The 25,136-nt window shown below is 58.9% G+C and overlaps 1 protein-coding gene across 4 annotated transcripts in view; it reads left to right on the top strand.

Moving 5' to 3' along the window:
- Positions 1-24,850, top strand: part of TMEM181 (transmembrane protein 181) — a 38,150-nt gene extending 13,300 nt beyond the window's left edge. The window contains exons 2-17 of one of the 4 annotated variants that reach the window (XM_056126146.1): positions 2,442-2,545; positions 4,394-4,449; positions 4,647-4,737; positions 5,463-5,584; positions 6,580-6,690; positions 12,455-12,535; positions 13,137-13,236; positions 13,627-13,757; positions 14,139-14,230; positions 15,372-15,429; positions 17,154-17,256; positions 17,780-17,831; positions 20,568-20,650; positions 21,395-21,484; positions 22,135-22,201; positions 22,315-24,850. In XM_056126146.1, the coding sequence (XP_055982121.1) occupies positions 2,442-2,545; positions 4,394-4,449; positions 4,647-4,737; positions 5,463-5,584; positions 6,580-6,690; positions 12,455-12,535; positions 13,137-13,236; positions 13,627-13,757; positions 14,139-14,230; positions 15,372-15,429; positions 17,154-17,256; positions 17,780-17,831; positions 20,568-20,650; positions 21,395-21,484; positions 22,135-22,201; positions 22,315-22,393 (1,420 nt within the window). In that variant the 3' untranslated portion in view covers positions 22,394-24,850. Of the gene's footprint in view, positions 1-2,441; positions 2,546-4,393; positions 4,450-4,643; positions 4,738-5,462; positions 5,585-6,579; positions 6,691-12,454; positions 12,536-13,136; positions 13,237-13,626; positions 13,758-14,138; positions 14,231-15,371; positions 15,430-17,153; positions 17,257-17,779; positions 17,832-20,567; positions 20,651-21,394; positions 21,485-22,134; positions 22,202-22,314 lie in introns of all 4 variants that reach the window. The other 3 variants (XM_056126144.1, XM_056126145.1, XM_056126143.1) reach the window with 3 other exon arrangements.
- Positions 24,851-25,136: the final 286 nt, after the last annotated feature.

Raw genomic sequence — 25,136 nt, 5'->3', positions numbered from 1 at the left:
TACGCAACGTTCTTCGGATTTATTGGATTTGGGGCCACACCCGGCGGTGCTCGGGGCTCACTCTTGGGGGCTGCTCTCCCGCCCGCCGCTCCCCCTTTCCGGCCCCCTTGTGTCTTTTGCCCCCAGTGCATCTTGCCCGCCGTGAAGTGTCCCCCCAGCCAGTTTGAGGTTGGCACTCACCTGGGTCTTCTCAGCCTCAGCTGTGGCCGTGGATTTCTTTGGCAGCCTCATCATGGGCCTGGTTTTCTGTGTGTGTGTGTGTGTGTGTGTGTGTGTGTGTGTGTGTGTGTTTTGGAGTGGTCCTCCCCTAGTCCTGGTGGCTACTCCCAGCTCTGTGCTCCGGGCCGTGTCTTGGCGGGCTGTGTGGTATGGGGTGTGGGTGGGGGGTCCAACCTGGGCCTCCCAGCGGCTCAGCCCCGGGGAGGTCTTCGCTCTGGGCTCAGCCTGTTTTCCCATCCGTTTCGCCCCTGTGCGTTTTTGGAGCAGGTCCCTGGTCCCCGCGTGTCCAGTTGTGGTTCAGGTCCTGGTCCTGTGCGCGTGTCTCTGCCCCTGTCCTTGTTTCCTTGCCTCTGAGGCGCTGTCTTCATGTTCTCCGTGCATCTGGGTTCGTATCTGTCTCTGCTCTTGTTTTGGGCTTTATGTTTGCCAGGAGCTCACGTGTGGCATCCCGTGTGGAGCATAATCGATTCTGAGTTGAGAGCAACTTGCTCAAGAACTCATTTTAAGACTGTCGTTGTTACTAGTTTTGGGGGCCACACCCAGCAGGGCTCGGGGCTTATTCCTTCCTCTGCATCCAGGGACCGATCCTGGTGGGGCACAGGGGACCATATGGGGTGTTAGAGCTCATTCAGGGCAGGTACCCCGCCCACTAGGCTATCTGCCCAGCTGCTGAACTGTACATTTTCACTTCTCCCCCGCCAAATTTGATGGGGTTTTCTAAATTTTTTTGATTTTTTTTTTATTCATCTTATAGGGCTGGAGTGCTAGCACAGCAGGTAGTTTGCCTTGCATGCGGCTGACACAGCCGACCCGAGTTCTATTCCTCCGCTCCTCTCTGAGAGCCCGGCAAGCTACTGAGAGTATCCCGCCCGCACGGCAGAGCCTGGCAAGCTCCCGTGACGTGTATTCGATATGCCAAACACAGTAACAACAAGTCTCACAATGGAGACGTTACTGGGCCCCCTCGAACATCATCGAACATCTTCCGGGAGGGCAGTGCTACAGGTCTTACAGGAAAAAAGATGTACTTTCCTGTATTCCTTAGATACTGTTGTTACATTTGCAATACTATTGTAACATTTGTTTAAAGCCTCAGGATTTGTTTGTGGCTGGTCACTAAGTTGCAGATTGACTTTTTGTTTTTGTTTTCGGGTCACCAACAGCTGTGCTCAGGGACCAGATCCCGCAGGGCTGATGCTGGGGTGTGTGTGTGGTGGGGGGGGGAGGGGGAGTAGGAACCGGGTCCACCACATCTAGGGCTGGGCCTTCCCACTTGTTCTCCCGCCCCAGTGTGGGGGCTTTTCCCAGTGAAAGTGCATCCTAGTTACATCCTAGTTACATTGGCCCCTTTCAGATGTCAAGGCCAGGTGGGTAGCCAGGAGGCTTCCCCTCAGTCCCAGGTGGCCTTGCAGAGGGCCATCCGCATCTTGGTGGCTTCTGTTCTGAGGGTATCTCACCCTGGACCCTCTGGTTCCTGCTGAGGATCGGCTCAGTGTGGTATGGGCGAGGGTCCTGCCGGGGGAGCCCCTGTCTCGCCTCTTCAGTTGGCAGGTGCCCCTGGGAGCTCCTGGGCCCCGTGGGGGGAGGAAACTGACCCTGGGGTGGGCACTGGGCCTAACCAGAGCATGATGTGGCCCCCACGGGCATGCGGTGAGCCCACACACACCTGGCGCTGACCCTTTCCAACGATGTGCCGCCTTTGTCGGCTACTGGGCTGAGGTGTCCGCGCAGGGGGTTCTGTGCCCCCGGAGACCCGCCTGGCCAGCCTCTGCCCCTCGCTGTGCCCAGGGCTCAGGATCGGGTGGAATCAGGGCCCCAGCCTCTGCCCTGTCCCGTCTGTCACTGTGCGTTCCCTCTCCATCCCTCTGGAGCAGCGACCCATGGTGACGTGTTCGAGCTCTGGTCCCAAGGTCGCAGCCTGCTGGCGGCCCCTATCAGCAGACCCATGCCAGGGGCTCACCTTTGCCCGCTGCAAGAGGGTGCGCCCGCGACACCCACAGTGCATTGCCACCTCCCTCTGTCCCTCCCTACCCCCTGTTTCCTCCCCGCCTCCCCCACCGTCCCTCTAACCCCCTTGTCTCCTCCCCTCCCCCCCTGCACTTGGGGGCATGGTCCTTACACAGGGCCACTCAGCCCTCACGGGTTAAGTGCTGCTCCCCGAGTGCCGCGTGGGCCATGCGCCGCCCCGCCCCTGTGCTGGGCCTGACCCCCTGTCCCCGCAGGCTGGCGCCCATGCGCCTCTACTCGCTGTCCAAGCGCCACTTCGTGCTGGTCTTCGTTGTCTTCTTCGTCTGCTTCGGCCTGACGGTCTTTGTGGGCATCAGAGGTGAGTGGGGCGCGGTGGGGGGAGGGGACGCCGGTCACTTCCTGTCTGAGCCGGCCACACCCCGGGGCCTGGCCTCCTGAGCCGAGGAGTGGAGGGGCACAGGCCCCTTGGAGTCCCAGGGGGTGGGGCACAGCTTTTGAGGTCACCCAGGGGATCAAGGGTGAGTGTGTCACGGTCCGGATGGCCTCGTCTGTCCATGAGAGACCCCCTGGGAGGGACCTGCACCACAGATGCTGACACACCTGGGGCCTTCCATGGGGCCCCCTTGGTCCACGCACAGCTCCCCACACCCCCCAGCCCATAGCCAGCTCATCTCGGTCTGACAGGGTGAAGATGGGGCTGGGGTTCTGTCCACATGGCCGGCGCCCCGGCTGCACCCCCCCACAGACCCGGTGGTGACCACCTCAGGTCAGGTGCGGTGGGAGAGACTGGCCTGGGGGTGGAGGGGCCGGGCCGGCCCGCTGGGCCCTGGGTGTGCACCACCTCTGTCCCTGCGTGGGCCGAGCAGGAGGAGACAATACCCAGCACCTCAGAGCAACGAGCCGCAGGACGTCTGGCTCAGGGCTGGCTCCGATGGTGGCCCATGCCCGCCACGAGTCTGAGTATGCGCCCGTGTCCCGGCCCTCGGCCTCTCCTGTCTTGCCTGTTGGGGCCAGTCAGGGGCCAGCAGCCTGCTGAATCCACAGGGAACCTTCTAGAACCCTCACGGATACACGGAAATCACATTTACCCTGACATCACACAGAGACACACAGGGAGACCCCAGGGTGAGGCCGGGGATGGTGTCAGAGGTCGCAGGCCTTGGGCAACAGAGGAGGAGGCTGTGGCACCGGCCACCTCTGCCCAGCCTGGCCCTGTGGCCTCCCCTCATGGCAAGTGGCGCGTTCAGGACACCGCCAGCTCTGAGAGACACCAGCCCCCACCCTCCGCGTTTCTGCTCACCCTCAGATGCCGGCTTGTTCAGTCCTGCAGGCTGGGCCCTCGCCCTGGGGGGAGTCCTGTCTGGGGGGGTCCCGACCCGGGGACCTCCGAGGCCCAGGAAGTTGGATATAGAGGCCACAAGGACCATTCGTGAAGTGTGTGTCTGCAAGTGTGTGTGCATGACTGCATGTGTGTTTATGTGCAAGTGTGTATGTGTACATGCGAGTGTGCATGTTGCAAGTGTGTGTGCACGTCTGCGAATGTGTGTGTGGTAAGTGTGCATGCATGTTGTGAGTGTGTGCATTGTCTGAGTGTGTGTGTTATCTGCATGTGTGTGTGTTTTCTGAGTGTGTGTGTGCATTGTCTGTGGGTGTGTGTGTGTTGTCTGTGTGTTTTTCTGCGAGTGTGTGTGTGTTGTCTATGTGTGCTTTATCTGCGTGTGTTTGTGCTGTGAGTCTGTGTGTTGTTTGTGGGTGTGTCTGTTGTCTGAGTGTGTGCATTGCCTATGTGTGCGTTGCCTGCGTGTGTGTGTGTGTGTGTGTGTGTGTGTGTGTGTGCGCCTGTGTATGTGTGTTGGGGCCACCCCACAGTGCTGCTCCAGAGCCAATGTTGGGGGTTGCTCATGGCAGCGCTGGGGGTCCGGCCAGGTTGACCTGGGACTGCTACAGGCCAGGCGCGGGCGCCCAAGCCCACCTTCCCCTGCCTCACCTGCACCAGGTGCCTCTGTGCCCATTTCCCGTGTGGACTCCTTGGGCAGCGTCCATATGGTGCCCCTGTGCGGATCCCCCAGTCGGCACCCCGTGGAGTGTCCCTGTGGGATCCCCGGCTGGCGCCCCGCGGGGTGCCCTGTGCGTTGTGGGTGCGTAGGGCAGGCACCGCCACCTGCCCGCACCTGGCGACCCCTGTCTCTCCTCTCTCCTGCTGCAGGGCCCAAAGTGATCCAGACGTCCGCAGCCAACTTCTCGCTAAGTTACAGCAGTAAGGTGAGCCGGGCGGGGTGTGTGGCCGGCGTCTGCCGCTGCAGTTCTTATAAAGGCAGGAGGAGGCCCGAGCCCCCGGCACAGGCACAGCGGGGTGGGCTCTGGCCTTGCCTGCGGCCCGCCAAGGGTTGACCTTCAGCATTGTGTGGGCTTGGCGGAAGGTCATGGGGTTTCTCTAATGCAGCGCATTTCTGTAGCAGCTGAAGCCCATCCGGATCCTGTCGAACCCCCTGTCCACGTACAACCAGCAGCTGTGGCTCACATGCACGGTGCAGCTGGCGCAGTCGAAAGGTGGGCGCCTGCCCCCCGGGGTCTCACAGGCCACTGGGGGGCGATCATTCTCCACGGGCACACGAGGCCCTGACGTGTCCCGGGGCCCAGCACAGCCCGTGGAGTTTGGACTCTCCCTCTGGGTGGTGGTGGCCGCCGGGCCGAGGGCTCTGCTGCCCAGGACACTCAGAGTGGGACTTGGAGACATTTTGGTGTCACAGCTGGGGCAGCGGGGCTGGGAGGCTGGGATGCTGCTGAGTCTCCCAGGTGCGAGGACTATCCCTGGCTGAGTGACGAGGACCGCAGAGGGACCCATCACTGGGTCCTCTGCCTCCTGAGCTCTGGAGGGCCCCGGGCAGTGCCCGAGAGGGGCCCCCTGAGTTGTGCCTTGCAGAGCCGAGGTAAATCGGTCCTCTGTGCTTCCACGTGTCGAGAGAGGCCTGGCGCGGGGACAAGGTTTGAGCGTCCTTCTCATGAGGGGGTGGGGTTGAATGTCTTCTTTATGCTCTTCAGTCTCTGGCATATTTTCAAAGAATCGTCAGAGAAATAGCGGAGTCCAGAATCAGAGGAGAACACGGTTCTGACCTTGGCATAAAGTTAAAGTACCGTTTTCCCTGGGGGTTGAGAAGTCAGGCGCCCGCTCTGGCCCTTTGTGGACAGAGACCCCGGGAAGTGAAGGGGATCCTGGGCCCCCTGGCCAGCAGGCAGGGACACAGGGCAGTGCTGACCCTCTCACCCTGCCACAGAGACGTCCATTCAGACCAGCTTCCCCATGACCGTGAAGGTGGACGGGGTCGCCAAGGACGGGACCATCATGTTCATCCACAACAAAGTCCACAATCGAACGAGGACCCTGACCTGTGCGGAGGTGAGGCCAGGACCAGGGCTGCTTGTGTCCTGTGTGTGTGAGGGGGGTGTGCGGGGTTAGGGGGCCCTAACAGGAGGCCTGTGCTCCCCCTGAGATGTGCGCAGCCCAGTGCCAGGTCTTTGGGTAGGGGAAAAGCATGCAGAGAAGGGATAAAAAACTCACCAGATACTGTGCCCAGGTCCCCAAGAAAGGCTCCCCACTTGCATGCCTGCACGCGCACACACATGCACACACCATGCACACACGCATACATGCACACGCATACACACATGCACACACGCACACACATGCACACGTGCATACATATGCACGCACACACATGCGCACATACATATGCACGCACACACATGCATACACCATGCATGCATGCATGCATGCATGCACACATGCACACACATGCAGACACATGCAGACATGCACGCACATATATGCACACACATGCGCACGTGCACACACCATACACATACATACACACTTGCACACATGCATACACCTGCACGCACACACATACATACACATGCACGCACACATGCATACATGCACGCACATACATACACACATACACATATGCACACACATACACACATGCACACACCATGCACAGATGCCTGCACATGCACACACATACGTGTACACATATATACACACATACACATATGCACACGCACACACACATGCACACACAGGTCAGTTTACTGCTGGCGAAGTACACTGGGACGCCACGTTTGTCATTGTACTCACACTGTTGCCCATGGCAGGGGCCACCTGTGTACCTGACATCGCCGCCTACCCCCCATCCCAGGGTTCAGTGGACACAGGCAGTGGACACTTGCTCCGGCTACAGTCCTTCTCAGTGTGACCGGAGGGGCTGTCGGGGGCGGGGGGTACTCCGCATGGGAGTGTCCTGTGCATGGGGGTCCATTTTCGGGGCCTCCCCTCTGCAGCCAGGCTGCCCCCCGGTCACCCCTGTATGCCCTATCTCCTGTGTGTTGCAGAAGTGCGCGGAGATCATTGTGGCGCACCTGGGCTACCTGAACTACACCCAGTACACAGTGGTTGTGGGCTTTGAGCACCTCCAGCTCCCCATCAAGGAGATGAACTTCACGGTGAGTGCGCCCCGCGCTGCCATGAGGAGGGGGTTCTGCCCAGCCCTGCTGGAGTGAGACAAGGCATGGATGTCGGGTGCTGCCGTCTCAGCAGGGCTGGCAGCGTGGAAGCGATTGGAAAGCCACGCTTGGTTAGGTCCAGGGATGCTGGACAGGCTGAGAGCCACGCTGCAGTGGACCAGAACGAGACCTGTCGGGCTCCTGGGGAGGCCAGCACTGCCCAGGCTGCGTGCAGGGAGAAGTGCGGGGTCTCGCATGCTGGTGTTGAGTTGCAGCTGGGCACTGTTCACCCTCACGTTTCTCTTTCTTCCTTCCTTCCTTCCTTTCTTTCTTTCTTTCTTTCTTTCTTTCTCTTCATTGAATCACTATGAGGTAGTTACAAAGCTTTCATGTTTGAGCCTCGGCCGTACAGTGATGGAACACCCTCCCTCCACCAGTGCACATTTCCCACCATCAATGTCCCCAATATCGCCCACCCCACCCCCCACCTCAGCCCTCCCCCTGCCTCTATGGCAGACAATTTCCCCAATACTCTCTCTCTACTTTGGGGCATTATAGTTTGCTCAAATTTTCCCACTGCCATTCAAGCCTGCCTGCCAGGGGCAGATGCTCGGTCATTTATTTTCTGTCACTCACTTTGAATATCAGGAGATATTCATGGAATATTCAGCGCTTCTGGAATTCTAAAATTGTCAATGGTTGGGGTCCAGAGACACCTCTGTAGGGCGCTAACCCATTTTGGGATTCATTTGGGAGTCTCTGCTGCTTCTCTGGACCAGGGCTGTTGGTGCGCTGAGATGACCCGGCAGGCAGATTGTGGTTGTGACAGCCAGGACCCCAGGCGGGCGGGGAGACTGGGAGAGATGGCCCAACTCCCCTGCCACTGCTGTGAGGCCTGCCCTCAGGCTTCTTGCATGTGAAATAGTTGCCTGCTAAAACCATCAAGAGGATGCCAGGGGTGCCCTTAACAGCCGAACCACGCCACCCTTGGGTGGTCCCCGTGCAGTGGCTAGGATTCTGGGCTCCTGGGCCCCAGCCGGCGGGCAGGACAGCCCCAGAGAGTCACAGTAAGCGTTCCCTGCCCCCCATCCCCCATGGCCCAAGAGACTCCACCCCACTCCACGCTCCACAGGAGAGTGGCACGCTCAGCTTCTGACGTAGCTTCCTAAGCATCCTCCTCACGGCTGCCCTCCCAGCGGTGTCTTCTCTGGAGAAAGGCTGGAGGCCGCTTGCTATAGTCCATTGGCCTGTCTTGGCTTCTGTCACCTTTGCCAGAGGAGTCAGACGGTCGACGACGCCTCTGAGGTGCACCTCCCGGAGATCTTCCTGCGTTTTCCTCCATGTGTTGTGTGGGTTGGGCTCGAGGCTCGACTCCACTTTGAGTGACCTTCTGGGATGGTGTAAGTGGCTCCGGCTTCATGCTGCCGCGTGGGGCTGTTCCATTTCCTTTGCTCGCTCCCTTTTGCGTGCCCAGCTCTGTCCGAGCTCGGAGACTTCATCTCTGCGCTCTCAGTCCTAGTTCGTTGGTCTGAGTCTGTCCCCGTTCCACTGCCTTGCCATTGTCGCCACTCGGTGTGAGTCAAGAGTGCCACACTCCCATCTTTCTTCTCTCTCGGAATCGCTTTGGCTGTGTAGGGAACCTCCCATCTTTCTTTCTGAGAATCGCTTTGGCTGTTCAGGGAGTTTAACGACTGCATCGAGAGTTCAGTAGCGTTTGTTTCCAGTCCTTCAAGAATTCCGTTGGCGCTTTGGCGAGAGTGCATTGGGTCTGTGTGATGCTCTGGGTTGGACGGTCATTTTGACAGTGTTGATTCTTCCAGTCCATCGCGTGGAATGTTTTATTTTTTTCCTTTTTTTAAATTTTTTTTTTATTTATTGTTGTTACTGTGTCTGGCATATCGAATACTCTCGGTAGCTTGCCGGGCTCTCGGAGAGGGGCAGAGGAATCGAACTCGAGTCGGCCATGTTGGCTGCGTGCAAGGCAGACACCCTACCCGCTGTGCTATCGCTCCAGCCCAGATTTATTTATTGAATCACTGTGGGAAAAGTTACAAAGCTTTCAGGCTTAAGTCTCGGCGCATGGAATGTTTTGCCTCTCTCTGTTCTCTTCGATCTGATGGGAGAGTCTTTCACCCCCTTTATTGGTTCCTAGGAACTTGAAGCTTTTGGACACTTTGAGTTTCTGCTTTTCTTAATTACCGCTTCATCGCGTTACTGTGACCTGCAGGTCTGTTATTACATTTTCCATGCACACCTCACCCCAGGGATCCCCTTCTCTCGCCAGCGTCTCAAGGGCCCCCTCTTCCCCCCACAATTTAAGCTCAGCTTGAACCCCCATTCTGCTGCCTTGGACCCCTTGACGGTCCTTTTCTGTGTGTCTTTGTATTCTCTACAGGACAGTTCAGGAGATGGTGACGCCCATGCACATAGATGAATAAGGTTTAACTTGGGAGATTCCACAGCTTGTCAATTAATCATTAAGCTGAAAAAACAAAAATTTTAAGCCATGTCTTTCTTTGGCAGGTATATAAACTAAGAAATTAATAGATGATAATTCTGTGCTACTGCATTTGCATCTGCCCTGTGGTAGTGCAGTCCTGCTTGCTGGACTGTCGCTCAGACCCTAACGGAAATTGTTTCATTTATTTTTCTTGTGTTTGGGCCACACCTGGCGGTGCTCAGGGATTTTCCTCCTGACTTTTTTCTTTTTAGCTTTTTGGGTCACACCTGGCAATGCACAGGGGTTATACCTGGCTCTGCACTCAGGAATTACTCTTGGCGGTGCTCAGGGGACCATATGGGATGCTGGGAATTGAATCCGGGTCGGTCACAAGCAAGGCAAACGCCCTACCCGCTGTGCTATCACTCCAGCCCCTCCTCCCGGCTTTCTACTCAGGAATTCCTCCTGGCGGTGCTCGGGGACCATATGAATGCCAGGGATTGAACCCGTCCCGCTGTTCCTGTTGGCTCTGGCTCCCATGAAGCAAACAGATTTTCATGATCATGATCACGATCATCCTGTTGTTCGTCGATTGCCTCGAGCAGGCACCAGTAACATCTCCTTCGTCCTAGCCCTGAGATTTTAAAAAGTGCCATATTCAAGGCTCTTTCAGGGTTAGGAGAATGAGACCCATCATTGTTACTGGTATTTGGCATATTGGGTATGCCACGGGGAGTTTGCCAGACTCTGCCGTGTGGGCACATTACATTCCGTAGCCTGCCAGTTTGTCTAAAGTAGGAATGAGATAATAAGATGTCACACGGCTGCAAATGCGGCCGCGTGCTTCCGGGAGCTGGATTTTATAGTCTCTGGGTCTTGGCCGTTGATGGGATTACCTGGCACCGGGGGCAGTTGGTGGGTGTGACCCCCACCTACTGGAAGATGGAGGATCTGGGTGCAGGATGCTAAGCCCCGATCCGAGCAGGCTTGGAGATCTCAGCCCCGGGACCCGTGTGCCTGTGTTTCTCTGCGGGTTTCTTCGTGCGTGTGGAGGGTGGTCTCAGCATGGCTGTGGCTGGTTCTGGAGGTCTTCGACTGCTGGGGCTCTGCTCGGGGCGGGGAGGGAAACTCAACCCACCCCCCTTCAAGGGGCCCCGGTGAGGATTTTATTAGATATATTTTTAATAGATTTTATTTAAGGAAATTAGTGAATGTGAGGGAGAGAGAGAAAGGTGTGTGTTCGAGAACACCGGCTTCTGCAGAGTAGGAGGCCTCACCGTGTTGTTTTGTTTGGTTTATGATCTGCCACCTTTCTTTCCCGTCCCGTTTGTCAGATCTGCTGTGAGTTCTCTAAGGTTTCCTCCGAGTGTCAGCCCTGTGTGTGGCATGCCGCTCTCGCATTCTGTCTCCTGTCGCTCTGAGCGCGTGTGTCCTGGAGTCCTTGTCTTGGGGCTGTTTTCTCTGGGGTTTCCCTGCTCGCCTCTCCCGGGCCTGGATCCCGCACTGCTCAGCTCTGGGTGATTTGCTCATTTTTTCATTTTATGTTTTTTTTTTTAAACTTTTTTTTTAACTGAATCACTGTGAGATAGGTCGTTGCAAAGCTGTTCATGTTTGGATTTCAGTTACACAGTGTTCCAAGCCCCCGTCCCTCCACCAGTGTTACATTTATTTCCCAGCACCATATCCCCAGGTCCCCTCCCATCACCCCCAACCCCCACCCCCTCTGTGGCAGCCACTTTCTCTCTCTCTCTGTCTCTGTCCCTCTCTCTCCTTTTGGGCCTTGTGGTTTGCAGTATTGAGACTGAGAGGTCATCAGGAATATCCGTTCCTACTCTCAGCCCTCAGATCCTGCCCAGTGACCATTCCCAGCTGTCACTGTCATGCTGGTCTCTCCTCTCTGACCTGCCTCGGCCCCACACACTGTGGCTCGTTCCAACCATTGGAGCTCTGGGTGATTTGGATCGTGATTCTTTGACTTGCCGCTCACAGAAGTCGCCTTCCTGCCCCTCAGGGCCCCTGGGACCCCTCGGACCTCCCTCGCAGTCCTCTGGTGTGCTGTTGGTTTCTTTCACCCTCCCACCTTCTGTCGCCTCCGAGGTTTTCACCCCGTCTTGGTGCTCCCCAATCTCTCTCGGATGCCGCCAAGTGTGCTCATTGCACCTCCGCACGCCAGCCCTGCGCTGCCGGGGCGGTTGTCTGGCCGCCCGTGCCAGAGCCCTCGGGGAGTGCGGGGCTGGCTGGTGCCACCGGAGCAGACGCCTCTCTCCTCCGGGGTCCCCTGCCCAGGGGGGCCTGCTGGCCGTTGAGCGCCCTCAGAGCCTGTCGGGCTTCTCCCGGTGACAGGGAGTGTTGTGCGAGCCCGGGGGTGGGGTGAGCGGAGTGGGCACAGCACGTGGAGTCACGGCCCCAGGTGGGCGCTGCCCTGAGGCTGCAAAGGGTCTGCGATGTGGAGATGGGCCGGTCAGGGTGGAGGCCTCCGGCTGCAGCGGGAAGGGCAGGAGGCCTGGCCGGCCAGCGGGGGTCGGGGGGGCGGCCACCCTGCGGGGCCAGAAGAGTCTCGGCTGGTTCTGCTGATACGGGAAAGCCAAGTGCTCGGTTCCCGTCCCGGGTCCGGCTGCTTCCTCAGACTGAGCTTCCTGCCTGCACTTTTCAAAGGGAAGCCTGCGCGGGACGTGTGGGGACAGTCAGCCAGCCGAGGGCCCTTGACTGCCCCTCCCCTCCCCCGTCACCTCTCCCCCCTCCCCTCTCCCCCTCCTCACCTCCCACTCTCCCCCTCTTCCCCCTCCCCTCTCCCCTCACCTCTACCCCCTCTCCTCTCCTCCCTCTCCTCTACTTCCTCACCTCTTCCTCTCTCGCTTCTTCCCCTCCTCCCCTCTCCCCCTCACCCCTCCCCCTCCTCTCCTCCCTCACCTTTCTCTCACTTCTTCCCCTCCTCACCTCTCCCCTCCTCACCTCTCCCCACCACCTTTTCCCCCTTCTCACCTCTCAACTCTCCTCCCTCTTCTCCCCTCCCCTCTCCCCCTCGCCTCTCCTCTCTCACCTCTCCCCCCTCATCTCTCCCCTCCTCACCTCTCCCCTCTTCACCTCTTCCCCTCCTCACCTCCCCCCTCACCTCTCCCCCTCTCCTCTCCTCCCTCACCTCTTCCTCTCTCACTTCTTCTCCTCCTCCCCTCTCCCCTCCTCCCCTCTCCCCCTTCCCTCTCCCCTTCACCTCTCCCCCTCTCCTTCACCTCTTTCTCTCACTTCTTCCCCTCCCCACCTCTCCCCTCCTCACCTCTCCCCCCCTCGCCTCTCCCCTCCTCACTCCTCCCCCTCTCTCCCCAGTGGAAGACCTACGACCCGGCCTTCTCGCAGCTGGAGATCTGGTTCCGCTTCTTCTTCGTGGTGCTCACCTTCACGGTCACTGTGAGTCGCTCCCTGCCCTGTGCCGGCCGCTCCCGGGCGCTGGGGAGGAGTGTGGGCCCCGGGCACCTCCGAGGCGGCAGCCGTGGCGGCACGTCTCTGGGCTCTGTGGACCTCATGGGAAGGTGGGGACTAGGCGTGTCCACAGATGCCCGTGACTGGGGCAGTGGAGGGGACAGTGAGGGGCCGTGTCTGCGGAGGCCGCTTTGGCCAGGGGTGTCCGCCTGGCGAATGTCTAAGGGACTCTGGAGAGGCTCCCTGGGGTCACAGGACCAGGTGCCCTGGGTCCCCACACAGGGGGACGGTCTGATGGGCGGCCCAGAGCTCGTGGGTGCCCCTGGGAGACCCAGAGGGAGCAGAAACGGAGCCCGGAGCCCAAGTCTTGGCCAGAGCAGACCCCCCCAGGAGGGCGCTGCCAAGCACACGGCCACCCACCTCCACCCCGAGTGCAGAGCCCTGAGCACTGCCCACTGAAGCCCCCAGCCCAGAGCTAAGTGAGCCCGCAAAGGCCCTCGCCCTGCCGCCCGGCCAGCCCGGGGACAGGGGCCCAGCAGCCCCGGGAGGGCCCAGCATCCCCGCCCGCCCTGACCCTGCCGCCCCCCAGTGCCTGTTCGCGCACTCCCTGCGCAAGTTCTCCATGCGGGACTGGGGCATCGAGCAGAAGTGGACGGCCATCCTGCTGCCCCTGCTGCTGCTCTACAACGGTACGTGCCCGTGTCCCCTCTCTGAGAGCCTCCCCAGTGTGACTGACCCACGTGTGACCCTAACCCCACGTGTGACTGTGACCCTGTGTGACTCTAACCCTGTGTGTTACTATGTCCCCCTGTGTGACTGTGTCTCCACTTGACCGGGTCCCCGTGTGTGACCGTGACCCTGTGTGTGACGCCAACCTCATGTGTGACTGTGTCCCCGGGGGTGGCAGCCCCCACACGCGTCTAGAGCTGCCCGGGGCTGTGCCGTGTCCCCCCGCCGTGTGGCTCGTCCCCTCCGCCTGGCCAGGCCAGCGGGCAGCAGCGCGGTGGGAGCAGGCGGCCCATCGGGGGGTGGGTGCAGGGCTGGGGCCGGCGCCCGCCTCACTCGCCCCCGCCCCGCAGACCCCTTCTTCCCGCTCTCCTTCCTGGTCAACAGCTGGTTCCCGGGGATGCTGGACGACCTGTTCCAGTCCGTCTTCCTCTGCGCGCTGCTGCTCTTCTGGCTGTGCGTGTACCACGGGCTCCGTGCGCCGGTGAGCGCCCGCCCCCCCCCCGGAACCCCGGCCCTGCGCCCCCCCCCCCCCCCCCCCGCCCTGCACTGCCCACCCTGCCCGCCCTGCCCCTGCCCATGGAGAGCCAGCGCCTGCCCACCCCTCCCCCACCCCGCCTCTGCCCTGCCTGCAGAGGGCCAGTCCCTGCAGACCCCCGCCCCGCCCACAGACCCCCCTACCCACCCTGCCCCTGCCCTGCTTGTGGAGGGCCAGCACCCGCCCTGCCCCCACCCTGCCCGCAGAGGGCCCAGAGCCTGACTAGCCCTCCTCACCCCCCTCCCTTTCAAAGGGGCCCAGAACCCCGCCCCCGACCCCCACGGAGCCCTGCCCCCTGCCCTCAGCTGCCCGTTCTCTTGGCTCTAGGGGGAGCGGAAGTGTCTGACTTTCTACTTGCCCAAGTTCTGCATCGTGGGGCTGCTGTGGCTGGCCTCCGTCACGCTGGGCATCTGGCAGACGTGAGCACTCTCCCCTTCCCTGGGGAGCACCTGCAGCCGGGACGGGCGGGGCAGGGGCAGCCGGGGGCAGGGGTGGGAGGGACAGGATGGGCCCAGGGCAGGGCGCGGGTGTCTGAGCCCTACGCCAGGCCCCAGGCCTCAGGGAAGCAACTGGCCCCTGTCCCTTCATCTGAGCCACATGGGGCTGGGCAAGCTCCTGCTCCGGCTCCCCCCTCCCTCCGTCTCCCTTGTCCCTCTTCCCCTTCCTTCCCTCCCTCCATCTCTTCCTCCCTTATCCTCCTTCCCTCCCTCCCTCCCTCCTTCCCTCCTCCCTTATCCTTCTTCCCTCCCTCTCCTTCCCTCCCTCTGTGCTCCCTACTTCCCTCCTCCCTTATCCCTCCTCCCCTTCCTTCCCCCCTCCATCTCTTCCTCCTTCCTCCCTCCCTCCCTCCCTCCTTCCCTCCCTCCAACCTCCTTTACATACTTTCCCCTTCTTATCTTTCCTCCCTCTTCTTCCCTCCATTCCTCCCTCCCTCCTCCCTCCATCCTTTCCTCCTCCTTCCCTCCCTCCCCCCTTCCTCCTGCACTGTCCTCACGGCCTCCTGCTCCTTCCTGTGGGCCTCTGTTGCTGCTGTCCTTCTGTCAGCGGCCCCCACAGAAGCCCGAGGGTTCCTGGTGCCACAGTACCCACGTGTGTGACCACGTGGGTCAAGCTGCTTCTCGTCACAGAGCTATGGGCATGTGCAGGAGGCCTCGTGGGGTCCTTGGGCTGCTCCTCGCCTCAGGGTGTGCACAGAAGCCAGTGTTGGTCCTGCGGCTCTGGGCGCTGTGAGGGTCAGCAGCCAGCTCCCCAGCACACACGGTGTCTTCTTCATCACACCGTGGGGGTGGTCCGCGTCTGCCTTAGTGAGGATTTGGCTTTGTTTGGGCCCACATATGGCAGTGCTCAGGAGTTAATTTCTAGTTCTGCACTCCCAAGTCACACCTGGGTACAACATGGGGTGATGGGGATCAAACCCGGGTCGCCTGCGTGTAAGGCAAGTGCCCTGCCCCCTGTTCTATGACCCCGGCCCCACCGTAGTAAGTTTTAAGATAAGGGAAAGGTGGGGGAGTTTTGAAAAAGTCCACACTTCCTAACCTTTAGGTTGTGTTCTGTTTTTAGAGTCAACGAATTGCATGATCCAATGTACCAGTACCGGGTTGACACAGGAAACTTCCAGGTATGACAGAGGTTGGGGCTGGAGAGAGAACCAACACCCGCTCACTGCCTTGTGGGGCGAGGGGGTCCTGTTTCCATCCAGCCCTGGTGGTCCTCAGCACTGCCCTGTGAGCCCCAAGCACTGCGCCAGGAATAGCCCTTGAATTGAGCCACGTGATCACGAAGCCGAGGATGTTTTATTTATTTATTTTTTGCTTTTTGGGTCAGACCTGGAGATGCACAGGGCCTACTCCTGGCTCTGCACTCAGGAATTACCCCTGGCAGTGCTCAGGGGACCATATGGGATGCTGGGAATCGAACCCGGGTTGGCCACGTGCAAGGCAAACGCCCTACCCGCTGTGCTATTGCTCCAGCTCCCGAGGATATCTTAAATGCTGTGTCTTGTGGGCCAGAGCAAGGGGACAACGGGGAGGGCCCCGGACTTACACGTGGCTGACCGGGCTTAACCCGGGAACCCCATAAGGTCCCCTGAGTGCAGAGCCAGGAGTGAGCCCCGAGCATCTCCGGGTGTGGCTGTCCCCAGAGAAAAACCCCGACAAAGACCGACTACAGAGGGTCATGGGAATGGACGCATGTCCTGAGGTGCAGCTTCTTGGAAACGTGGCGCTCTGCCCCACCCCCAGCCTGTTTGCTGAGCCGCCAGAGCTCAGGCCGGGCCCAGGCTGGAGGCTCAGGGACAGGCCAGTGTCTTCTGCGCAGAGGCTGCAGGCTCGATCCTGGGGGTCCCCGGGCAGGGCGCACTCTCGCCCGGCTCCCTGGGTGCAGCCGCCTGGGCAGGGGCTGGGTGCAGACTACTCCCCCGCCAGGGGTCCGCGCACCTCTTTGGAGACTCCTCTTCTTGCGTGGGGACTGTGACCTCTGCCCTCTGACCTGGCAGGAAGCAGGGCCCCTGGCAGGCAGTGTGCGTCTGTCTGTCTTTCCCATTTGTAGCGCGCAGTGCGCGCGCGGGCGTGTGTGTGTGTGTGTGTGTGTGTGTGTGTGTATGTGTGGTGGGGGTGGGGGGCAGGTCATCTGCACCAGGTGGAGGGCGGGCCCTGGCAGAAACCAGCTGTGGAGGAGGTGGGCACCCTACGGCGGGGGGACCCTCGGCCACCAGGCTCTGGGCTGTGCCCGCGTGGGCACCCTCCAAGCAGGGCAGGAGGGCAGGGCCGGGGGCTGTAGTCACCCACCAGGGGCTTCCCGCAGAGGCTGGTGCTAGAGTGTGGCCGTGGCTCCTGCCCCGAGTGGCTCTTGTCTGTCACTGCATCCCTGAGCAGGAGAGTGACCGAGGGGGCTGGACAGCAGCTCTGCGCCCTGGACCCCGGGCAGACCCTGGGCACCACACAGTCCCCTGAACACTCGGGTGTGGCCCCACAGGAAATAAGAACGAGTGCGGCCCAGTGGGCCAACTCAGAACTCACAGTCACTAGGTGACGTTCAGTTCTCCCGCTCACAGCTGGGGGGACTGAGGCCCGGGAATCCAGGTTCTAGAACCTTCTTCTTTGATCTGTTCCACCACCTTCCAAAGCAGGTTGTCAGCGACCGGCACCCAAGGCGAGCACAGGCCGAGGGCTCCTTGGGGGTCCAGCCCCTCTGAGGAACACCAGGCACTCCTGGGCGGGTGGCATGTGCCCTGGGGAGCACCCTCTGCCTCGGGCGGGAGCACGGGTGCTGCTTCTCCGGGCCGTGCCGGCCGGTGTGGGGAGGACACGGCCGCCCTACTGACCCACACCCACGCCCTTTCAGGGGATGAAGGTCTTCTTCATGGTGGTGGCGGCTGTGTACGTGCTGTACCTTCTGTTCCTGATCGTGCGTGCCTGTTCCGAGCTGCGTCACATGCCTTACGTCGGTAAGCGCCCCCGGTGCCCTCGGCAGTGACCAGGCGGTGGGGGTCCACTGGATGGGGCCAGTTTGTCCCCTGTCGCTTGCCCCAGCTGGGCCAGCGCTGCAGGTGGCCTGTGGTGAGAGCTGGACAGGCCAGCGTGACTGTGATAGCTGTGCGGATCCTTCCAGCATCCCCACCGAGCCTGAGTGGTGGAGGGACCGGCTGGGGACCTTCCTGAGCCCTGGCAGGTGGGACAGCACCTCTGGGCATCAGGCAGGAGGAGGTTCGGGTCTGAGAGATGCTACGGCCGGGAAAGGTGCTTCCTTGTACACAGCCCAGGCTCAGTCCCTGGTACCCCGTATGGGCCTTGAGCAGCGGCAGGAGAGATTCCCACGTATCGCACCCCGCATCGCACCAGGTGTGGCCCCCAAACAAAATCAGAGGCTCCAGGTCCAGAGAGGAGTGGGATTTCGGGGTTTGATTTTTAAAGCTCCCTCTGATGAGCTTTTCGAGGAGACTTAATACAGTTTATCTGTTTCCTTTCCAGATCTCAGGTTAAAATTTCTGACTGCGCTGACTTTCGTGGTGCTCATCATTAGGTGAGAGAACTGTGTCTCTACAAAGAAGCGGCACTGCACGTTTGTTTTCCTGCCAGGAGTCTCTCTCTCTCCCGGCGGGGTTCATCTTAGGGTGCTCGGCAGTCACATTCCTGAGTTTGGGCCAGGACACTCTGTCGCGTCCTGAGGGGAGGCAGGTGTGCGCGCTCACCTGAGCTGCTTAGCACAGTGGCTAGACCCCGTGGACACCGCCCCAGCATGGGACGAATGAGAATACAAGTGGGGCTTGGCCCACGGATCCCAGAGCCCAGTCTAGGACTGTGACAGCTGTTCTGTTTCGACTCAGTTGGAGTGGTACATACATGGCCCTGTGGCAAGGGAGTAGGTGAGGCAGGCAGGAGTACCCTGGGCAGGGCCATGAGACACCTGAGGAAGCTCACACTCGACACCTGAACCACAACTGAGAGTCACACCCAGACACAGAGACTCACACTGACACCTGAGACTCATAGTCCACACCTGAGGCTCACACTCAACACTTGAGACTCACACTAGACACCTGAATCACAACTGAGTCACACCCAGACACAGGAGACTCACACTAGATACCTGAGACTCACACTTGACACCTGAGAGAGACTCACACTGATACCTGAGACTCACAGTCCACACCTGAGGCTCACACTAGGTATCTGAATCACAACTGAGTCACATCTAGACACAGAAGACTCACACTCAACACCTCAGACTCACAGTCCACACCTGAGGCTCACACTCAACACCTGAGACTCACACTAGACACCTGAATCACAATGAGAATCACATCCAGACACAGGAGAATCACACTAGATACCTGAGACTCACACTTGACACCTGAGAAAGACTCACACTTGACACCTGAGAGAGATTCACACTCGACACCTGAGAAAGATTTGCACTTGACACCTGATTCACACTCAACACCTGAAATTTGCACTTGACACCTGAGAAAGACACACTTGATGCCTGAGACTCACACTTGACACCTGAGAGAGATTCACACTTGAAACCTGAGACTCACAGTCCATACCTGAGGCTCACACTCAACACCTGAGACTCACACTAGACTCACACCTGAATCACAACTGAGAATCACATCCAGACACAGGAGACTCATACTAGATACCTTAGACTCACACTTGACACCTGAGACTCGCTCTTGACACCTGAGAGAGATTCACACTCAACACCTGAGACTCGCACTTGATACCTGAGACTCACACTTGACACCTGAGACTCACACTCAGACCCCTTAGAGAGACTCACACTTGACACCTGAGAGAGATTCACAATTGACACCTGAGGCTCACACTCAACACCTGAGACTCACATTCGACACCTGAGACTCACACTTGACACCTGAGAGAGACTCGCACTTTATACCTGAGAGAGATTCACACTCAGCACCTGAGATTCGCACTTGACACCTGAGACTCACACTTGACACCTGAGAGAGATTCACACTTGACACCTGAGAGAGTCACACTTGACACCTGAGAGAGGTTCACACTTGACACCTGAGAGAGACTCACACTTGATGCCTGAGAGACTCACACTTGACACTTGAAAGAGATTCACACTTGACACCTGAGGCTCACACTCAACACCTGAGACTCACACTAGACACCTGAATCACAACTGAGAATCACATCCAGACACAGGACAATCACATCCAGACACAGGAGACTCATACTAGATACCTTAGACTCACACTTGTCACCTGAGAGAGACTCGTGCTTGACACCTGAGACTCACACTCAGACCCCTCAGAGAGACTCACACTTGACACCTGAGAGAGATTCACACTTGACACCTGAGATTCACACTTGACACCTGAGACTCACACTCGACACCTGAGAGAGACTCACACTTGACACCTGAGAGAGACTCGCACTTGACACCTGAGAGAGATTCACACTCAACACCTGAGATTCGCACTTGAGACTCACACTTGACACCTGAGAGAGATTCACACTTGACACCTGAGACTCACACTTGACACCTGAGAGACTCACACTTGACACCTGAGAGAGGTTCACACTTGACACCTGAGAGAGACTCACACTTGACACCTGAGAGAGATTCACACTTGACACCTGAGAGAGACTCACACTTGACACCTGAGATCCACACTCGACACCTGAGACTCACACTTGATACCTGAGAGAGACTCACACTCGGACTCCTGAGAGAGACTCACACTTGGACTCCTGAGAATCATACCCTTGGCTCTGGGAGACACACACTTGGGCCTGAGGGACATGTCTGGGTTTTGTTGTCAGGAAGGGAAACCTTGGGTGGCTCTTGGCTGGGAGGCAAAGGGTCTGTTGTGTGTTTTTCCTCGCTGTCCCTGGGACAGCGATGGGGAGCAGTCTGTAGGGTGCTGGCCTGGCCTGTGTTTGGGTCAGGGGCGAGCAGCATGGCCCTGAGCCCTCCGTTTCCAGCGTCCGCACAGGCTGCTGCTTTGTCGACCTGGGCTTCGAGCCCGGGAGCACTGTTGGATGAGAGAACCCAACTTTCCTCAGGCGGCGGCAGGAGTGGGTTTGCCTGGGTGCCAGGAGAGAGAAAGGGACGGGACCAGGTGAAGCCCCCGTTCCAGCCATAGGTGGTGGTCAGGGCTGGTGGACTCGCTCCGCCCACTCAGGCGATGTGAGTGAGCGGGCACGAGGGTTCCTGGGCCGAGCACCCGCTGTCCAGAACCAGCCCGTTTCCGTCTGTTCACCGATGCTCCTTTCCCAGCATCGTCATCCTGTATTTGCGGTTCGGAGCCCAAGTGCTGCAGGACAATTTTGTAGCCGAGCTGTCGACCAACTACCAGAATTATATCCTTTGAGCTGGCGGGTGCCGGCGCCGTGGTGCCCTCAGTGGAATCGCGGGCATGTAGGTGTGAGCCGGCCTCTCGGGGGGCGGGGGAGGGTCCTCTGCTCTCTGGCTGGGGATGGCACATGCCCCCCCATAGGGCAGTAGCTTGCACTGGGTGAAGCTCCCCAGGCTCCCCAGCTTCAAGCCCCAGAACCCAGCATCGGGGCTGGCGCCGTAGGACAGTGAGTTGGCGCTGCCCTGCACACAGCGGACCCGGGTTCAGCCCCGGCACCTCATATGCGCCCCTGAGCCCCGCCAGGAGGATGCCCTGAGCACCACTGGGTGTGGCCCCAAACCAGTAAAACCAGCCCAGGGCCCCAGCATCTGCAGTGACTCTGTACCCCTTTTTTCCTGCCATTGGGGTAATTTGGGGACTCTCGTTCTGAGCGACGCCCCAACCTGCGTTCTCGTGCAGCTCCAAGCAGTGGGCGTCGGGGCTGACCCTTGGCTTTCCAGGCCTCATCCATCGTCACCTCAGTGCGGCATTAGGGACCCCAGGGCCTAGCCCAGGGCGGGAAGAGCGCCTGGCGGCTCCCACCTGCTGCCTGCACGAGGCCTTCCGGGCCTCTCCACAGGCCTTGGTGCGACATGTCACAGCTTTGGAGGTTCTGGGCAGTCCCGGGCAGAGGAAGGGCTCCCCGGGCTCGGAGGGGCAGCCGCTCCCGGGCAGACGAGCAGACACTTGTTTCCTTGACGCGTGTCACCCGCTGAGTTCTTGTCCTTCTATGGCCTGTTGAATTTTTACCTCTACACTCTGGCCTTCGTGTACTCGCCGTCCAGGAACGCCCTGTACGGTGAGCAGCTCTGGAGAGCGGCCTGGGTGTCTCCGCTTGCCTTTGTCCTGGGGGGGCGTTTCCAGAGTTCTGGTCGGAAGCAAAGGCAAAGCGGGTCCGTAGCAGCCTCAGCGCTGAGGGCTCAGGCGCATGGAGTTGCTTCTGAGCACCACTGCCGGGGGCACCTGCAGACCCTGATGCCCAGGGGAGACCTGCAGACCCCACTGCCCGGGGGAGACCCGCAGACCCCATTGCCAGGGGGTGACCCTCAGACCCCGCTGCCCAGGGGCACCCTCAGACCCCACTTCCCGGGGGGACCCTCAGACCCCGCTGACCGGGGGGACACTCAGACCCCGCTGCCCTGGGGAAACCGCAGACCCCACTGCCCGTGGGTACCCACAGACCCCACTGCCTGGGGAGGGAGGGGACGCACAGACCCCGCTGCCCCGGGGGACCCAAGACCCCAGCAGCCCCTCAGTCGTGTGGCGGGGCTGGAAGCTTCCCCTTGGGGCCCCTGGCCGTGCTCCGTGAGTCGTGGGCAGCGTCTGAGGAAGGCCCCGCTGCACCCTCTGGCCGACGATGCGTGGACTCTGCGCCTCTGAGGGTGCGGGTGCGGGAGGCCGGCGTCCTCTGCCCGCTGCCTGCCCTGATGGGATTCTTGTTGGCCGCAGAGTCGCAGCTGAAGGACAATCCCGCCTTCTCCATGCTCAATGACTCGGACGACGACGTCATCTACGGGTGAGTCCTGCATCCTGGGCCCACGTGCCTGTGTCGCCGGCCTCCGTTGCAGGGGCTGGAGGGAGAGTCGGGGAGCGCCAGTCACAGCGTCCGCCTCCCCTTGCTCCTCCCAGGAGCGACTACGAGGAGATGCCACTGCAGAACGGCCAGGCCATCCGCGCACAGTACCGGGAGGAGTCGGACAGCGACTGAGCCCGCGCCCGCGGCCAGGGTGCTCACCTGTCGCCCCGCGGTGAAGGGAAACGCAGCGGCCGCCGCCGGAACGCAGGGCCCGGCTTCCTTCTGAATGGGAATGGGAAGAGGTGCTGACAGTGGCTGGCCGAGTCCCCCGCGCTGAGAGTCAGAGGTTGCCAGCAGCCCCGTCTCAGCAGGGAGAACTCGCACACTTTCTTTTTCACGAACGGACTGATGCCCCGTCTGAGCGCCCGCTGTCGGGGGGTCCTGCCTGGCAGCTGTGCTGGCCGCGTCCCTGCCCGCTGTCCCCCAGCCCCGGGTTGGCCCAGTCCTCTCCGGAGCCAGCCTGGGAGGCCACCGCACAACTGGGCCTTCCTGAGCCTGGAGGGACGCCGGCCTGTGGAAGCCCTGCAGGGTCCCAGCTGCTGCCCCAACAGGGAGGGGGGTCTCCACACTACAGTCCAGCAAACAAAACCCCCTCACCCTGGGACAACTTTCTTTTTTAATGAACACTAACAAAGGACGGCCAGAACTTTCTTCGGGACACGGCTGCAAGCTCTCGTGGGAACAGCCCTGTGAGATTGGCCAGCGGTCCCGCTGTGGGGGTCCGGCCGTGGTGGGGGCCACAGCGTTTTGGCTCCTGCCCGCACCCGCGGGTGCACCCACCCCCACCTCCAGCCATGCCCCAATGGGGTGTGGACAGTTTGGCTGTGCCGGCAGAACCCTGCCTGTCCTATGCACCAGCTCTGGCTTCCACACGTGTCACCTGGCGCTGCTCCCCGTTAGGCACTTCTGGACCTTAGCGAGCTTCCGGAAGGCGCTGGCCGACCTGCACGCTGCTGACCCCAGCTCGATCCCTGAGCAGAGCCTCGGGAGATGATGCAATCTGGGTTCCCCGTCGTCTTACTTTAAACTCTCGCGAGAAGGAATCTTGAATATATAAATTCCACTTCTGTTTGTTTTCAAAACCTTGTAAATATGAATGAATGAAAACAAGTGTATTATTGAAAGAGTAAGTCACGTTTACATGGACTTCCCATTTGCAATGGTAAAATTATTCTTTTGTTAATTCTGCGTACTCAAAGTTATTTAAAGATCTTCCTTCCCAAGTTTTACAACTTCTATTAAGAGTAGCTATAAATAACTTTATGTAAATTAACAAATACTTGTGCTGATTAATGTATTCTTATATGCACTATAGTTTAGAAGATCTAACATAATTATATAATTGTCCATGATTGGAATGCTGTTCTCAGAAAATGTAAAATATTTGAAGCATTTAGCCAAATGCATTAGAACTTTTAAAAATGTCTTTGTCTTACAGTGTAATTATAAACTATGACCGATAATCACATTCTCTGAGTCTTCAGAGAATCAAGTTGCTGATATGGAAACCATGCAAGTATTTATTTAGTCCTCTTTTTTAACTATTGGAAATAAGATTATAAAAGAAGTCCCTATCAGGAGCTGAGCGGGTCCTTACTAAATCACACACCTGCCATTTCTCTTTCCTGGTCTCTAGCACGGTGTCGAATGCCTCATGTAAAACTGGAAAGCGGATAATATTTGCATGTCATGTGTTCTGTGGGTATTAGGTTAAAACACTAAAGTCTGCCAAAAATTTTAGATAGGAGCACTACAGTTGTTTTTGTCCACGCCCCCACCCCCAAACCCTTTGTTGATTATCAAGAGTTTTGCAGACCTAGACAAAAGGCTGACTTTAGTTCTGTCGTGGGTACGGCCTGAATAACATCTTTGGGATAATGTTTTCAGACTGGAAGATGACCAGGTGCTTTCTCAGCCCCTCGGGGTAACAGGCTGCTTGATTTATTATTAAATCATTTCCGCAGTGAAGTGGTGCCGTCTCCTCCAGGCCCAATCTGAAAGGCTCGGCCGGGGACACAGAAGCTGTATTCATGGTTTGAAGGTTCCTTACAGAATCGTAGATTGCAATAAAGTTTCTCTTATGTAAAGCCAGGCCCGAACTGGGCTGTGAGGTGAGTGCCCCCGGCCTCGCGGAGTGCAGAGCGCGTCCTTGAGGGGCCAGTGACTGAGGTGGGTCCGAGCAAGGCCTTTCCCCGGGGACAGCACAGCTGCTCGCTGAGCCGGGGCTTGAAACCTAAAGAAAATGTCTATACTGTGAGGGTGTCAGAAACCAGTTGCCTTAGAGGTTAGACTTTGGGGGGTAAAAAGAAGTCTCCCCCCGCCAAAGGGGAGTCGCGTTATCCTAAGACATCCTGTTACTCTAGTTTAAAGTTTTAAGCATACCGGTAACTATTTGACCGCACTAAGAAACACAGGATTTTCTGCTACTAAAAACTGCCTTTTTACAGATATACTGCAAATAATTTGTAAAGTGAATCGCTCGGCTAGGCTCCAGGAGAGAAGGGCCTGTCGGGGCTTGGCGTCTGAGTGCAGCGCACGGGCCACACTCGGGACGGGTTTTCTCCCGAGACTGCCTTGCTGTAAATGTCAATAAATTTTTAATCACCAATTCCAACGTACGCGCCTTGCTTTGTTGGCTCTTGGCACGAGCTCCTTGTTGAAAGGGCTGGGGAGCGAGTAGGACCACCCAGCCACATGTCTGCACGCACAGATGTGGCTCCTGACTCGGGAACGACTCGCTCGCGGACCCGGGAACTGTGGCTGCATCCCAGGATCAAGTCGGTCCCGAAGTCACTGCAGAACAGCAGTGGGGCCCAGGCCGGGGCTCTGGCTAGCCTGGCATGCCTACCCCATCCTGCCCAAGACCCCACGGGAA

Source organism: Sorex fumeus, unplaced genomic scaffold (genome assembly GCF_029834395.1).
Source record: "Sorex fumeus unplaced genomic scaffold, SorFum_2.1 ptg000061l, whole genome shotgun sequence".
Taxonomy (NCBI): domain Eukaryota; kingdom Metazoa; phylum Chordata; class Mammalia; order Eulipotyphla; family Soricidae; genus Sorex; species Sorex fumeus.
This window is presented reverse-complemented; position numbering and strand designations above follow the sequence as displayed.